Source organism: Lampris incognitus, chromosome 1, assembly GCF_029633865.1.
Source record: "Lampris incognitus isolate fLamInc1 chromosome 1, fLamInc1.hap2, whole genome shotgun sequence".
NCBI lineage: Eukaryota > Metazoa > Chordata > Actinopteri > Lampriformes > Lampridae > Lampris > Lampris incognitus.
In genome coordinates, this window is record NC_079211.1 from 96,000,340 (window position 1) to 96,015,031 (window position 14,692).

The 14,692-nt window shown below is 46.0% G+C and overlaps 1 protein-coding gene across 1 annotated transcript in view; it reads left to right on the plus strand.

Moving 5' to 3' along the window:
- LOC130111250 (zinc finger SWIM domain-containing protein 6) overlaps positions 1-14,692 on the plus strand; it is a 66,269-nt gene that overhangs the window by 38,599 nt on the left and 12,978 nt on the right. Inside the window, exons 2-7 of the mRNA XM_056278374.1 lie at positions 1,029-1,129; positions 2,593-2,743; positions 5,121-5,300; positions 7,944-8,114; positions 8,334-8,480; positions 8,856-9,002. Of these exons, the coding sequence (XP_056134349.1) occupies positions 1,029-1,129; positions 2,593-2,743; positions 5,121-5,300; positions 7,944-8,114; positions 8,334-8,480; positions 8,856-9,002 (897 nt within the window). The remainder of the gene's footprint in view (positions 1-1,028; positions 1,130-2,592; positions 2,744-5,120; positions 5,301-7,943; positions 8,115-8,333; positions 8,481-8,855; positions 9,003-14,692) is intronic.

Sequence of the window (14,692 nt, forward strand, 5' to 3'; positions counted from 1 at the left end):
TACTGCGGCAGTTACGATTAGGGTAAAAGGTTAGGCTTAGGTCTAATATTAAGGTTAGGCATTATGGTGTAGGGTGTGTGTGTGTGTGTGTGTGTGTGTGTGTGTGTGTGTGTGTGCGTGCTGGAAGGGAGGGGTGTATATATATATTTGCAGCTCTATGTATGTACTTGTGCATGCATGATGTATGCATGTAAGTGTGTGAGTGTGCGCGCATGTGTGTTGTGGTGCATGCCCGTGTTTTGAGCGTGAGACTGTGCGTGCATGTCTGTGTTTCCCGGCGTGTCGGTGCATGCGTGTATTGACTGTGCGATAAAGGTAAAGTCTAGCAGGATCGATGCTGCTCATTAGTGAGATCCACGCTGCAAAGGAGAGACCGTGTGCCTCTAATCAACACCGCACACCCATTATTTACCTCTGTGAGGCGCGGGGAAAGAGACAGAGAAACAGAGGGAAAGTCAAAGGTCGTGAAAGGTGCATTTTTCCTTTGTTATTGATGCTAAACTTGCTATTTACGTGGGAGAAAATTAAAGAGCGACAGCGTAGGGGAGAGATTTGGAAAGATAGCGAAGGGGTCAAGAAACATGGAAAGACAAACAACTCCTCGCTAGGTATGTGCCTCCATGGATGAGAGACAATTATCAGGGATGTGGTTTAAGAGAGAAAGGAAAAGAGTAGAGGAGGGCCAGAGAGAGACCTGTGAGGATGGAAAACAGAGATGAGGACGCAGCAGAGGCCAGATTTGGGGCAGAGAGGGAGAGAAACCCTCTGCTTTTTTTCAGCGTCCTGGGTCTGTTTTTCCTGATGGCCTTTTGATTTACAGCTCTTTCGTCGATATCTCAATAAAGCTAAAAGATTAAAACACCTACATGAATCATGGCTCTCTGGGTGTGGGCATGCGTGTGTTGGTGTCCATGGGGTGATGAATGGCCATGTTTACTTCTGTCTCGGATCAACATTCTTTAGGTATTCTGGGAAATTAAAAAAAGAATTGCGTGTGTGTGTGTGCGTGTGTGTGTGTGTGTCTTTAGGAGCTCCGGACCCCACGGCAGGGGCCAGTGTGGATGATGAGAACTGCTGGCACTTGGACGAGGAGCAGGTTCAGGGAACAAGTGAAGCTCTTCCTGTCCCAGTGAGGATATCACGGCTCGGGCAAGCAGCTCAACCTGCTGTTCAGCAAGGTCAGAAGTTGGCGGAGCCAGGTCGCACACACCACGTATAACAGAACACATGCGCTTGGCCTGCTCACACTCACACACGGAACAAACATACATGTACACACACGCCCGCACTTAAGCATGCGCTTGTGCGTCAGTCCTGCAGCCTCCTGGTAATAAGTATTTTCTCTCAGCACACCGGCGTTCCCTTCAGGTCCCTCAGGAGAGGAGACCTGTGCTGCTCAGAGCGATCCGTAACAGAACAACTTCCATACTTTGGCATGTATATTACAGGTGGTGTGTTGTGCCTTTTTGGCCAGCTAATTGATACAGGGATGGAGAGGGGGAGGGAGTGGAAGGGAGTGCAGGAGATGACTATACAGAGAGGGAGAGACCGGCAACAAAGGCCGAGAGAGGAGAGGGCTCATATGACTTTCGGCACCCTGCGCTCATGATTAGACAAGTAGATGAGAGATCTGCGCTTCTTTCTGCCGCTTGCTGTTGTGGCGCTAGACTTTTCGATACACCGAGAGCCACCTGCACGGCTGAACATGTGTGCACACGCACACACACACACATGTGCGCGCACACACACACATGCACGCACACAACCTTTCTAGAATGGACATCTGCACACGTATTACTCTGTTTGTGTTGAATTTCAAGACAACTCGAGTCGCTGTGTCTGACTTTGCTGCAGTGTGTGTACATACATTTGTGTGTAGTCATTGTGTTCAACGTAGTGTGTGTGGTCCTGTACATAGCTGTATCCCTATCCGTGGGGCAATGTTTAACTCTATGTTAGTGTATTTAAGAACTAAAGTATGTGTATAGAATATGTATTCCAGGGGCGTCTGGGTAGCGTAGCGGTCTATTCCGTTGCCTACCAACATGAGGATCGCCAGTTCGAATCCCCGTGTTACCTCTGGCTTGGTCGGGGCGTCCTACAGACACAATTGGCCATGTCTGCAGGTGGGAAGCCGGCTGTGGGTATTTGTCCCGGTCGCCGCACTAGCACCTCCTCTGGTCAGTCAGGGTGCATGTTCAGGGGGGAGGGGGAACTGGGGGAAATAGTGTGAAACTCCACCCCTGGTGAAACTCTCACTGTCAGGTGGAAAGAAGCGGCTGGCGACTCCACATGTATCGGAGGGGGCATGTGTAGTCTGCAGCCCTCCCCGGATCGGCCGAGGGGGTGGAGCAGCGACCGGGACGACTCAGAAGAGTGGGGTAATTAGCCAGATACAATTGGGGGGGGGGTATGTATTCCAGTGTATTCCAGTGTATACATATGAGCATGCATGTGTGTGGAACTGAGTACATCCGAGTGCCCTGTATCCAGTCCTGTATGTGTGTGTGTGTGCATAAGCATGGCAGGTGAGCATAGACCACTATGACCAGTATCTATGTATATCTGTCCCCCTCTTGCCTCCTCCTCCAGGTAAGGGAGATGTTGAAGATGCGTGACTCTAACGGAGCGAGGATGTTAACACTGATCACAGAACAGTTCATGGCCGACCCTCGGCTTGCGCTGTGGAGACAGCAAGGCACCACCATGACCGACAAGTACAGACAGCTCTGGGATGAGCTGGGTGAGGAGAAGGAAAAAAAAACACACCACTCACACTGTCATACTGTACCCTTCGTGCTAAGCTCGCACAGCCTCTCTCACACACACTAACACACACACACACACACTGCCAAACCCAGACAAACACGCAGATACAGACAGCCGAGCGAATAGACTCGCACACAGTCATGGGCATACACAGTCGTCTCAGTTTTACACACATGTTCTTTCATGTGCTGCGATGCATGCACGCACGCACACACACACACACACACATGCTCACACACCAGCTTCCTTTTGTTTCCTTGTATACACAGACAACGCATTTGGCCTGGCCACTCAAATTTTGGAAATGAAACACACATGTATACTCTTGTTTTTTTGTTTTTTTTCACCAATCTTTTTTTTTCTTCCAAAACAGCCCCCACCCCACCCCACACACACACACGCACACACACACACACAGACACATACTCAGACTGCCATATTAACCACTGATAGCCCAGTTCTTGTGTCGCATATGTTTTGCATCTCTGCAGTGGTCTCTTTGCGAATTACCAGCTATTAATGTAGCACACCATCTCATTAATAGCGCAAGTATTTATGGCCTGTGTAATTTCTACAAAGTTGTAATGGCACAGTGCTGCTCAGCAGCCGTTGGACCTGGTGGGTTCGGTTGTACAGTTCTCTCGACAGACATAATGTTAATACTTGCGTACCACTCGGCTGGAAACAAGAGATCCGACAAGCCTGTTATTACGACAACACTTGGCGTTGTCCTCGGTTGTTGTTTCCCTCTAATGTCTTTGTAGTTGTCGATGATGTCCCCCCCCCCCTGGGTTTCTTCGGTACTTTTTAGTGACGGCACAATGATCTCATCTGTTTCAATCCCACGTACTTTTTTGGGAGAGCGTGTGTGGACTCTTTGAAGTCCACACATCAAACCCTTCTCCTCCAGTGCTTATCTGCTCCCCCCAATGTGTGGCGAATGCTGCCTCTCGGCTCCGCTGTCTTGCCTTTTGTCTTTCCTCCTTTGAGCTTGCGTTGCTCCTCTCCCGTAGACACAACACTGTGCCTCTCCTTCACTTGTCCTCGCACGTCTGCTCCACACCTCCTCGTCCGCTCCCCTTTTCATTCTCGCCCCCTGCTCCTTCCCGCTTTCTGTTTAACCTCTGTCTTCCCTCGCCTTTGTATCCTCTCTCTCTGCTCTCTCTCGCTCTCGCTCTCTCTCTCTCATTCTCTCTTGCTCTCTCTCACTCTCTCTCACTGTCTCTCTCTGCTCTCTCTCTCTCTCGCTCTCTCTCACTCTCTCTCACTGTCTCTCTCTGCTCTCTCTGTCTCGCTCTCTCTCACTCTCTCTCACTGTCTCTCTCTGCTCTCTCTCTGCTCTCTCTCTCTCTCTCTCTCTCTCTCTCTCTCTCTCTCTCTCTCTCTCTCTCTCTCATTCTCTCTTGCTCTCGCTCACTCTCTTTCACTGTCTCTCTCTGCTCTCTCTCTCTCTCTCGCTCTCGCTCTCTCTCTCTCATTCTCTCTTGCTCTCTCTCACTCTCTCTCACTCTCGCTCTCTCCTCACTCTCTCTCACTGTCTCTCTCTGCTCTCTCTGTCTCGCTCTCTCTCACTCTCTACTCACTGTCTCTCTCTGCTCTCTCTCTGCTCTCTCTCTCTCTCTCTCTCTCTCAATCTCTCTCTCTCTCTCTCTCTCTCTCTCGCTCTCTCTCATTCTCTCTTGCTCTCGCTCACTCTCTTTCACTGTCTCTCTCTGCTCTCTCTCTCTCTCTCGCTCTGTCTCTGCTCTGTCTCTCTGCTCTCGCTCTCTCTGCTCACTGTTCTTGCCCACATCCCTCAAACTTTGTCTTTGTACATTTACATGCATATATTTGTACACACTCACGCATGTGCACGTGCACGTGCACACACACCACACACACACGCATGCATGCACAAAAACACACACACACACTCAGATACACACACAGATATATAATGTACATATCTGTTTGTCTGGAGAGCAAAATACCTCAATTCGTTTACATCCCCAGAGAGCCCGTCACTTTTCATATTCAGTTTGTTCTGATTTACTTTAAAATGATATGTGTGCAGGCAGCCTTGCCTTGGGATAAGTAAAGTTCTCTGTTTTTACAGTTTTTCAGTTTTTGTGTTTTGTTTTGTTTTTTGTTTTTTTTTGGTAAACTGCATCAGCATGCAAAATGTGCTCTGAAATAAATGGGAACAAGTTCCTAAGTGTGCATGTCTGCATGTCTTGAGAACTGCCGTGAGCTTCGAACCTGAAAAGATGACTGTGTGCTGACGACTGAAAGGTGTTTGTGTGTGCGTGTGTGTGTGTGTATGTATGTGTGTGTGTGTGTGTGTCTATCTGTCTGTCTGTCTGTCTGTCCAGGGGCGCTGTGGATGTGCATCGTACTAAACCCCCATTGCAAGCCGGAGCAGAAGTCCTCTTGGCTGCGCCAGCTGCGCAGGTGGAACAGCGTGGACGTGTGTCCTTGGGAGGACGGTAACCATGGCAACGAGCTGCCCAACCTTACCCACTCACTGCCTCAGGGTGCCCATGCCAACCAAGGTCAGAAGATGGACAAGTTTTCGTTTAAGCCAGGCAGACACTGTGTGATTTAAGTAATCTTGTACGTTGGGTTAACTCACGCTACACTTTTAAATCACCTGTTAGGCGCAGCCAAAGCCTGCAATGTCTATGCTCACGCCGTGCAGTTCAGTCGACATACCGTGATGTGGGTGCTCACACTGCACACTTACATGGGAAACTTTTTAAGACGTGCTGGCAAAGAAGGCAAGGAGAAAGGCACAGGTTGCAGTCAAGATCGGATCTGACCACCGTGGCCAAAACCCCGTTTAAGCTAGTGTAACAGGGTGCTGTTGTCAGAGCTCGATCTGTCTGGTCACCATATATTCAGTCCACTGCACGGCGCTCTCCACCATGTCGTTACTGTTGGCTCGCGCAGGCACACTCAGGTGGCTTCACACCAAATTGTGGACAATCGGATCGCGATACTGCTCAAACTGCGAGACATCCAACCAAAATTTATGACATGCCAGAAATCCATCCAGCAGGATCGCTGATCGTTCGGGCAATTAATCGGTGTCCCAACCTCACTCAAACTGCACGTCAAATGACAGCCAATGAGGCAGAAATCGGCTCGACTCTAAAATACTAGAAAAGAATAAAAGACTAGAATACACTTTATTTGTCATTTCTACATACATAACAATGAAATTCGCTCTCTGCATTTAACCCATTCTAGCTGTGTAGCTAGGAGCAGTGGGCAACCGCCGTGCAGTACCCGTGGACCAACTCCAGTTATTTCTTCCTATTGCCTTGGTCAGGGGCACAGATAGGAGTATTAACCCTAACATGCATGTGGGAGGAAACCAGGGTGCCCGGAGGAAACCCACGCAGACACGGGGAGAACTTGCAAACGCCACACAGAAAGGACGACCCGGGGTTCGAACCCAAGACCTTCTCGCTGTGAGGCAACAGTGCTAACTACTAGGCCACCATGCCGCCCTAAAATGAGTTGGCAGTGGTTAAAATCAGGCTCAACTCATACGGTGTCTGCCCTGCTGTAGTCTACCAACGGCTGTTATTTGTCTTAGGATGGGTACACGGCTGAAAACGTCTCCGATCCTAACCAATATTGGGAAAAGATGGGAGTCAACAAACAAAAGGACAAATTTCAGAGATGTTTTGTTTGGGGTTTTTTTGTCTTTCAGTCATGTACCAGAGCACACACAGTAGAACACTAGGCCAAGCCAGGGCATCACACACTTAACGAATATACTGACCATCAATAATGGCATTTTTCCGCTGTCGGAGCGTACCAAAGAAGTGCCGTGCTGTCAAATTGAGTTAATGGTCTCCGAATGTGTTTCGGTGAGCGACGATGGCACAGCTCTAAATAGAGTTCGCCGAAACCTGATTTGGTTATGGTCAGGAGATGGAGTTCCAGGGTTGTCTTGGCAGAGCTAGCAGTGCTAACGCTCATGATTCGTCAAGTCTCTTATGTGCAGGGTGGTGCTCTTTATTGCTTCACTAAATCAATTTATAAATTCAGCTCTCCTCCTCCTGAGGTTTTTAGATATTCTTTTTGGATTTGTTCCTGTCTCTGGCAGCTTTTCCAGTTTTTATCTCATGTTAGCCTAAGAATGAAACATAATAAAGAACAAGATTATCGCCACACCCTCATCCATTGTGTGCTGCTGGCTGCTGTTGTTTATGGTGCAAAATGTTGCATGAAAAATTATGTATGAGCCTTGCCTTTGCTTTTTTAATGACACATAGCAAGCCTTTGCGGTTGTTGATGTGCAGTGGAAACAGACGAGCGAATCTCAGATTTTATGCAGATTCTGAAAAGGTTGCAGGTGTGGAAGGTTCCAGGTTTCCTTTGGAGTCTAAAAAGGGCCATTGGAGTCCAAACTCCCACAGCCGTTTTATTTCGAAGCAGCAGTTGATGGTAATGCAACACTTTGGATATCAAAACCACCATCAAAATTCAAATTAGAAGCAAAAGACTCTTGGAATCTTGCAGAAACTCTTGTAACCCAACGTGACCTTAGAGCATGACAAACATGGAGTTTGACAGTCAGACACAACTTGTTGGGCTTGATGTGTGCGCACTGTTTTGCTGAAAAAATATTAAACATTGAGATAAAAAGAAAAAACGGTACATTGAGATAAAAAAAATGGTAATTGCTTTAAGTTTCAGTCAGCTTTGCTCTCGTTGGCTGCGGTGAGTTTCCGTTCCCCCCTCCCTCTAAAGGATTTCAAGTCATAAATTTTAAACAGGTCTGATATTATCGGGGTAGCTTCAACTAGCTGGCGACTAGATCAGGAGGCTCAAAATTGAATCTGTTAATACCTCACACTGCAACCTAAATCCGGACCGCCCCCCCCCCGCCCAAGAGGGACAAATCAAGCCTGAAATTGGGCCAATTATCCTGTAGAGTGTACCTAGTCCTATATACTTTGAATGTATTGTAGCATTCATATTATTCATAACAAGTTTTTTTTTTTTCAACAGAAGTGCATCTTGGAGCATTACTGCTGTGTACAGTTTAGGACAGAAGTCAACCGAATTTGGTAACAATAGTGTTGGTTAGCAGTAGAGTCCAGGCCCACTGTGGTCTCTTCATCATGTGTGGATGATCTTAAGTTAAAGCCTTGCCAATATCCTCTTTGCTCCTCTCCCAGAGTTGCGCCCCCACAGGACAGTGTTCACACGGGCCATTGAGGCCTGTGACCTTCACTGGCAGGATCGACACCTGCAGCACATTATCGCCAGTGACCTTTACGCCAACTACTGTTACCATGACAACCAGGACGGCTCCCTCTTCGACTCGCGAGGCTGGCCCATGTGGCACGGTGAGTTTGTGTATGTTGTGTGCGTGTGTGTGTGTGCGTGCATGGGTGTGTGTGCACATGTGTGTGTGTGTGTGCGTCTGTGTGCTGTGAAAGCTGTACTTTTTTACCTCTGTGACCAGATAAGGTTCTGCTGCTGTAGCTGTGAAAGTAGCACGTGGAAATGCGTGAAACGCCGAACAAAGCGGTTAACATATTGCCTTTTATCTCTCGCTTTCTCAGAGCATGTCCCAACAGCCTGCGCTAGGGTGGATGCTCTGCGTTCCCATGGTTACCCCAGAGAGGCACTCCGATTGGCCATTGCCGTGGTAAATACATTACGGCGGCAACAGCAGAGGCAGCTGGAGCATTTTCGCCGACACAAGAAAGGTGAGGCTCATGGTTTTTTCTTTACGTTTTCAACGTTCTGCCCTCGGTGAAAACGGAAAAGATAAATAAAACTACGGTACCACAAACCTGCAAATTGTGACTGCAGAAACCCCCGGAAATATTAAGACAAACAGTGTTAATGACAATGATATATTTGTAGATGCGCTTGGTCTTAAGGGCACGAAACGTTCATTTTGTGTAGGGATAATTTCAGCATTTGGTTACAGTTTTTTTTTAAAGGGAAGACATTTGAACATCCAAGGTTTTTACAAGACAATATCATATGTAATAATTATCATTTCATCCATGTTCAAGATCTGTTAACTCAATAGTGCATCATTTGGTCAACTGAATCAATTTTCTATTTTATCTCAGAGCTTCTCCATAAAGGTCACACTTCCACTACCAACATGGAGGGCTGGGTTGGACATCCTTTGGACCCCATTGGTACCCTGTTCAGCACCCTTACAGAATCAGGCAGGGCAGGTGAGGAGGGCCCAAACACCTGCTTAGACCTCTCAGGTACTTCTGGCACCTTGTCAAGTTTATAGAGGTAGACTCAAATGGTTTGACATGGCCATAGTGAAAACAGGAAGATACAGCAAACCACAGTTCCATCCTTAGACCCATTAGGGTCTATTTAATGTGATTCTGTACTTGGGTTGTGCGTGAAAATTAAATCCATTTCCTGTTTATACAAGCACTGAAAGATGTTGCATTGACTTGCCTGTCTTGACAACCAGAAATATCCTATTATGGAAGTCTGTCAGTCGAATGAACTCCTGTGTCATTTTCCAGCGTGTTTGCATTACTGGTGACCTACCTGCTGTACCCGTACACAAATTACACTTGATATGAGATGCACTTTTGGCTGTTATATGATCGCCATCTAGCACTCTATGATGCCAGCTGGTGACTAATTGATCTGCTGATTGCTTATTACTTGTTGTAAGTCACTTTGGGTAAAAGTGTTTGCTAAAGGTAAAGTGTAACTAAAGAATGCGAAGTCCTCGTTGTCCGATGCAGTTGCTCCAACTTCCAAAAGGAATTGTTTGCCTTGATTTTCAACATTATCTTGCCCTCTCTTTCTCTCTCTCACTGACAAAACTGTGCTCGCTGGGAGACAATCCGTGACTGTGAACACGTACTTCCTGGTTGCCGATAGACTGCATGATATAAGAAAATGCAAATAATGCTACATTATACAGCTGTATGTAGAGTTACTGGTTTAAGCAACAGCTCACGAATGGCTGTGGTATATTGTGATCACATTGGGCTGACAACCCCTTTAGCTGAGATATAATCACAATATATCACAGCCTGGAGTGAGCTATCGCTTTTATCAAATGAATTTTTTTTTTTTTTTTTTTTGTGGATTTTTCTGCCTTTTTCTCCCCAATTGTGTCTGGCCAATTACCCCACTCTTCCGAGCTGTCCTGGTTGTTGCTCCACCCCCTCTGCTGATCCAGGGAGGGCCGCAGACTACCACATGTCTCCTTCAATATATAGTCGTCAGCCACTTCTTTTCACCTGACAGTGAGGATTCGCCAGGGGGGACATAGCGCATGGGAGGATCACACTATTCCCCCCCCAAGTTCCCCCTTCCCTCTGAACAGGCACCCCGGCCGACCAGAGGAAGCACATACCCACATCCGGCTTCCCACCCGCAGACAAGGCCAATTGTGTCTGTAGGGACACTCGACCAAGCCGGAGGTAACACAGGGATTCGAACCGGCGATCCCCGTGTTGGTAGGCAACGGAATAGACTGCCACACTACCCGAATGCCCCCAAAATGATTTTATATAAGTATGGCAATATGAAAGACCATTTTTATTAACATGTTCATAAAGCATTGTTCTTACAAAGAAATAGGCCCCCCTGGCTGCCTTGCGCAAGGCAGTTGCTACAACACACGGAGTAATACTGAATTGTGTAAAGGAATTAGATGTCGTCACTGTTGTATACGGTTACTATACCATGGCTAACAGCCAATCAGCTTTCTTGATTTGAGCTATCCATTTTATAATATATATCGATACTCAGTGACGTGCGGTGAGGTCAGTGGCTGGGTAGGCAGCAGGCATTCACAAATCCAGATTACGTCCTTTTGTGCCCTCTAATGTTTTCTAACAATCTGATCCTTCTTCATTCTTCCAGCCGCCACAGAATTCTAGAATATTGGGCCCCCCAGGTGAGCCGCATTCCAACTAAAAACCTAAACAAAAATATTTTCAAAGGGCGTCCGGGTATCGTAGCGGTCTATTCTGTTGCCTACCAACATGGGGATCGTTGGCTCGAATCCCCATGTTACCTCCGGTTTGGTCGGGCGTCCCTACAAACACAGTTGGCCATTTCTGCGGGTGGGGAGCCGGATGTGGGTATGTATCCTGGTCGCCGTATTAGCGCCGCCTCTAGTCGGTCGGGGCGCCTGTTCGGGGGGGGAGGGGGAACTGGGGGGAATAGCGTGATCCTCTCACGCGCTATATCCCCCTGCTGAAACTCCTCACTGTCAGGTGAAAAGAAGCGGCTGGCGACTCCACATGTATCGGAGGAGGCACGTGGTAGTCTGCAGCCCTCCCCGGCTCAGCAGAGGGGTTGGAGGCAGCGACCAGGATGGCTCAGAAGAGTGGGATAATTGGCCGGATACAATTGGGGAGAAAAGGGGGAGAAAAAAATTTGTCAAAGTATATATGAAGTATTTATTTCTTGTTTTATATGGTTTTTGATAGCTGTGAAATGACTAGGTAACACCACTGCCTTTCCTTAGCGCTCCCAAACCATTGTGGATTTCATTGCGGTCACTACAAACAGCAATTATGAGATACTATTTGTAAATATTGTTGAAATATTACCTGAAAAGAAGAACACAAACACACCACAAAGAAACAACATTTGTGGTAAAAATGTGTAATTTAATATATGTAAAATATACAAATGCATATATTTAAATTATGTACCATTTCATTAATTCATTCCCAGTATTATGATGTATAATAAAATGACTGATAGCAGAACTGAGAGTGAATTCATGCAAATAAACTGGGTGCTGAGGTGACAGAATGTTGAGATCATATGTATTGAGGTCACCTATAGATCAATTAAAAACACTAATTTTTCGGCAATACATGTGAAAATAGCAGTCAGTCACTTAGGGCATGTTTTTACCCAAAACAATTTAGAAGCAAACTTATAAGATATAAGGGGACATCAGCATATTAGGTGACAAATGGTGAGAAGGTAAACATATGATAGCATGTAGCCCACCATTAATGCTTCTCCTGTGCAGTTAGCTCCTGGTCCAGTTCAACTACATAACATAACAACTTGTGAACATTTTAAAACGTGAATCAACATAATCACAAAAATTGTATAGTGAAAGTGAACAGTAAATATTATTTAAGAGTAATTGCACCGATGTGTAGAAATGGAAGACAGACTGAGATGACTTGCACAAATCTGTAAACTTCAAAATGGTTGTCAACTTTCAGGGCTGTTTTAGATGCGTCAGTGGAAGATGAATTGTCAAACAGTGAAAAGAAAATGTGGTATGATGCCCTGAGCCAGCCTGGAAAAAACCAAAAACAAACACACAGCAAAACTACAAGTATGTACAAAAAGAGTGTGACTAGGGAAGCCATATATGACCCATGTACTCATGTCATTCACAGTACTCAGTTTCACAGGTAGCCAGTATCTTAGAAAACACAAAGTGACAAAAACATGATAAATGATACTGGCTGCAAAGCATGCATGCGAACATCCACTGCAGTTAAACACTTCAGTTCAGCTACACAACTGCAAAAGAGCATGAACAGGGCATACCTTTGTGGACTCTGCATTTGTATAGGTTTGTAAAGATGAACAGTAAATATCAATGCAAACTAGAGGTCTAAAAGTGAACAATGAATATGAATTCAAATGTATAGATTTGTAAAATCCATTACTAAACACGTCAGTTCAACTACACAGACAGCTGCATACCTTTGTGAACTCTACATTTGTATAGATTTGTAAAAATGAACAATAAACATCAATGCAAACTTTGCATAGATTTGTAAAAATGAACAATGAAACTTGAATTAAAACATATCGACAAAATAATTGTATAAAGAGCTATTAATAATAAGGATGTGAAATAACGAGTGTGTGCAGCTGATAGGGGAGGCGTTTCAGCGATGGTCATCTGATGCAGGGCAGCGTTGTATAAAAAAGTCAAAATTTATAATAATAATAATGCATTTTATTTATATAACATTTTTTTGGTACTCAAAGGTGCGTTACATAAATTAGAATAAACTAAAAGCAACACACCAAAAACATGCAACACAGCATAAATCACAGATGAAAGCAAGTCTGAAGAGGTGAGTCCTGATGACTTGAATGTGGGCAGATCGCAGCAGTGTCTGGTGTGCTTGGGGAGGGAGTTCCAAGAGGAGGGGGCAGCAGGTTGAGTGCTCGGCCCTTAGTCTGCCTCAGATTAGGGCTGGATAAGAGGGCGGGGGGGGGGGGGGCACGAGAAGGCAGTGGAGAAGAGGTGTGTCTTGAGACGGGATTGGAAGAGTGGGAGGGATTCTGAATCTCTTAATGATTTGGGGGAGTGAGTTCCAGAGCCTGGGAGCTGCCCTGGAGAAGGCTCGGTCACCAATGACACGGAGGTTGGACCTGGGGGTGGAGAGAAGGGAGGCTGAGGTGGATCGGAGGGACCGAGAGGGTTTTGTAGGGGGAGAGGAGGTCGGTGAGGTATGGGGGAGCCAGTTGGTGGAGGGGCTTTATATGTGAGAACCAGGATTTTATAATTGATCCGGTGGGAGATGGGTAGCCAGTGGAGGTCTTTTAGTACCGGGGTGATGTGGTGCCAGGATTCGGTGGAAGTTAAAAGCCGGGCGGATGTGTTCTGGACCAATTGGAGTCTCTTGATAGAGCTAGCACTGATGCCACAGAGGAGTGAGTTGCAGTCATCAAGGCGGGAGGAGATGAAGGCGTGGATCAGTGTCTCAGCAGCAGGGCGTGCGAGAGAGGGTCTTATTTTCGCAATGTTGCGAAAGTGGTAGAAGGAGGATTTGACCATTAGAAATATAGAAAATAAATATAGAACAAACACAGAGTAAAATCAAATTAAAAATCATATTTATATGTTAGCTTGTCCAACACAGCCACACTATATGAAAAACACCTTAACATTATAAAAGCACAAAATCAATGGTTTACTTGCACTTTCTCCATGAACCTCTCCATGACGTGATGGGACGTCACATGACCTTGATGGCTCTGACTGGCTCGCACTCCCTCCATAAGCCGTGCCTTTCCTCGCCCGTTTGACTTCGCCTTAAGCTATGCAATACGCGTACGCAAGCTCCCGAAATTCACCACGTTAAAGGCAATCCTGAAAAAAGCAGAGCCTACCCTGCCCGTTGAAAAAGTAGGCGAACTTGTGCACTATATGGCGTTTCACTCTTAGAAGTTTAAGGATTTGAAAAGGAGAAGGACATACAAATATTGGTAACACTTTAGTATGGGGAACATATTCTAAGTAACAAAAACTTAATTACTAGTGAATTAGTAATGATCAAGATGTCACTTTAGTATGGGGAACATATTCTAAGTAACAAAAACTTAATTTAGAGTAATTTAACACTATGAACACTTGTAGTTTTGTGTGTTGTTATGTAAGAACAGACCATATTCATTAAGTGTTAGTAAGGGAGAATAACTCTTCTTGTGGTACTACCACCTTATAAAGTCCATACTAAGCAAAGCATATTGAGATGGTACTACTAATAAGCAATACTTCTGAGGTTATAGAGGGAAAACTCATAATTAATGGCTTACTGGTTGTATAATAAGGCCATGCAGAATAAGGCATTAATAAGTGCTTAATAAAGACCAATGAAGAGCCAATATGTTGCTAATTTGCATGCTAATACACACCTAATTAATGGTGTATATGTTCCCCATACTAAAGTGTTACCCAAATATTATAACAGGAGTGTCCGGGTAGTGTAGCAGTCTATTCCGTTGCCTACCAGCATGGGGATCACTAGTTCAAATCCCCGTGTTGCCTCCGGCTTGGTCGGGCGTCCCTACAGACCCAATTGGCCGTGTCTGTGGGTGGGAAGCCGGGTGTGGGTATATGTGTCCTGGTCGCTGCTCTAGCTCCACCTCTGGTCGGTCGGGGCGCCTGTTTGGGAGGGAGGGGGAATTGGGGGGGCAT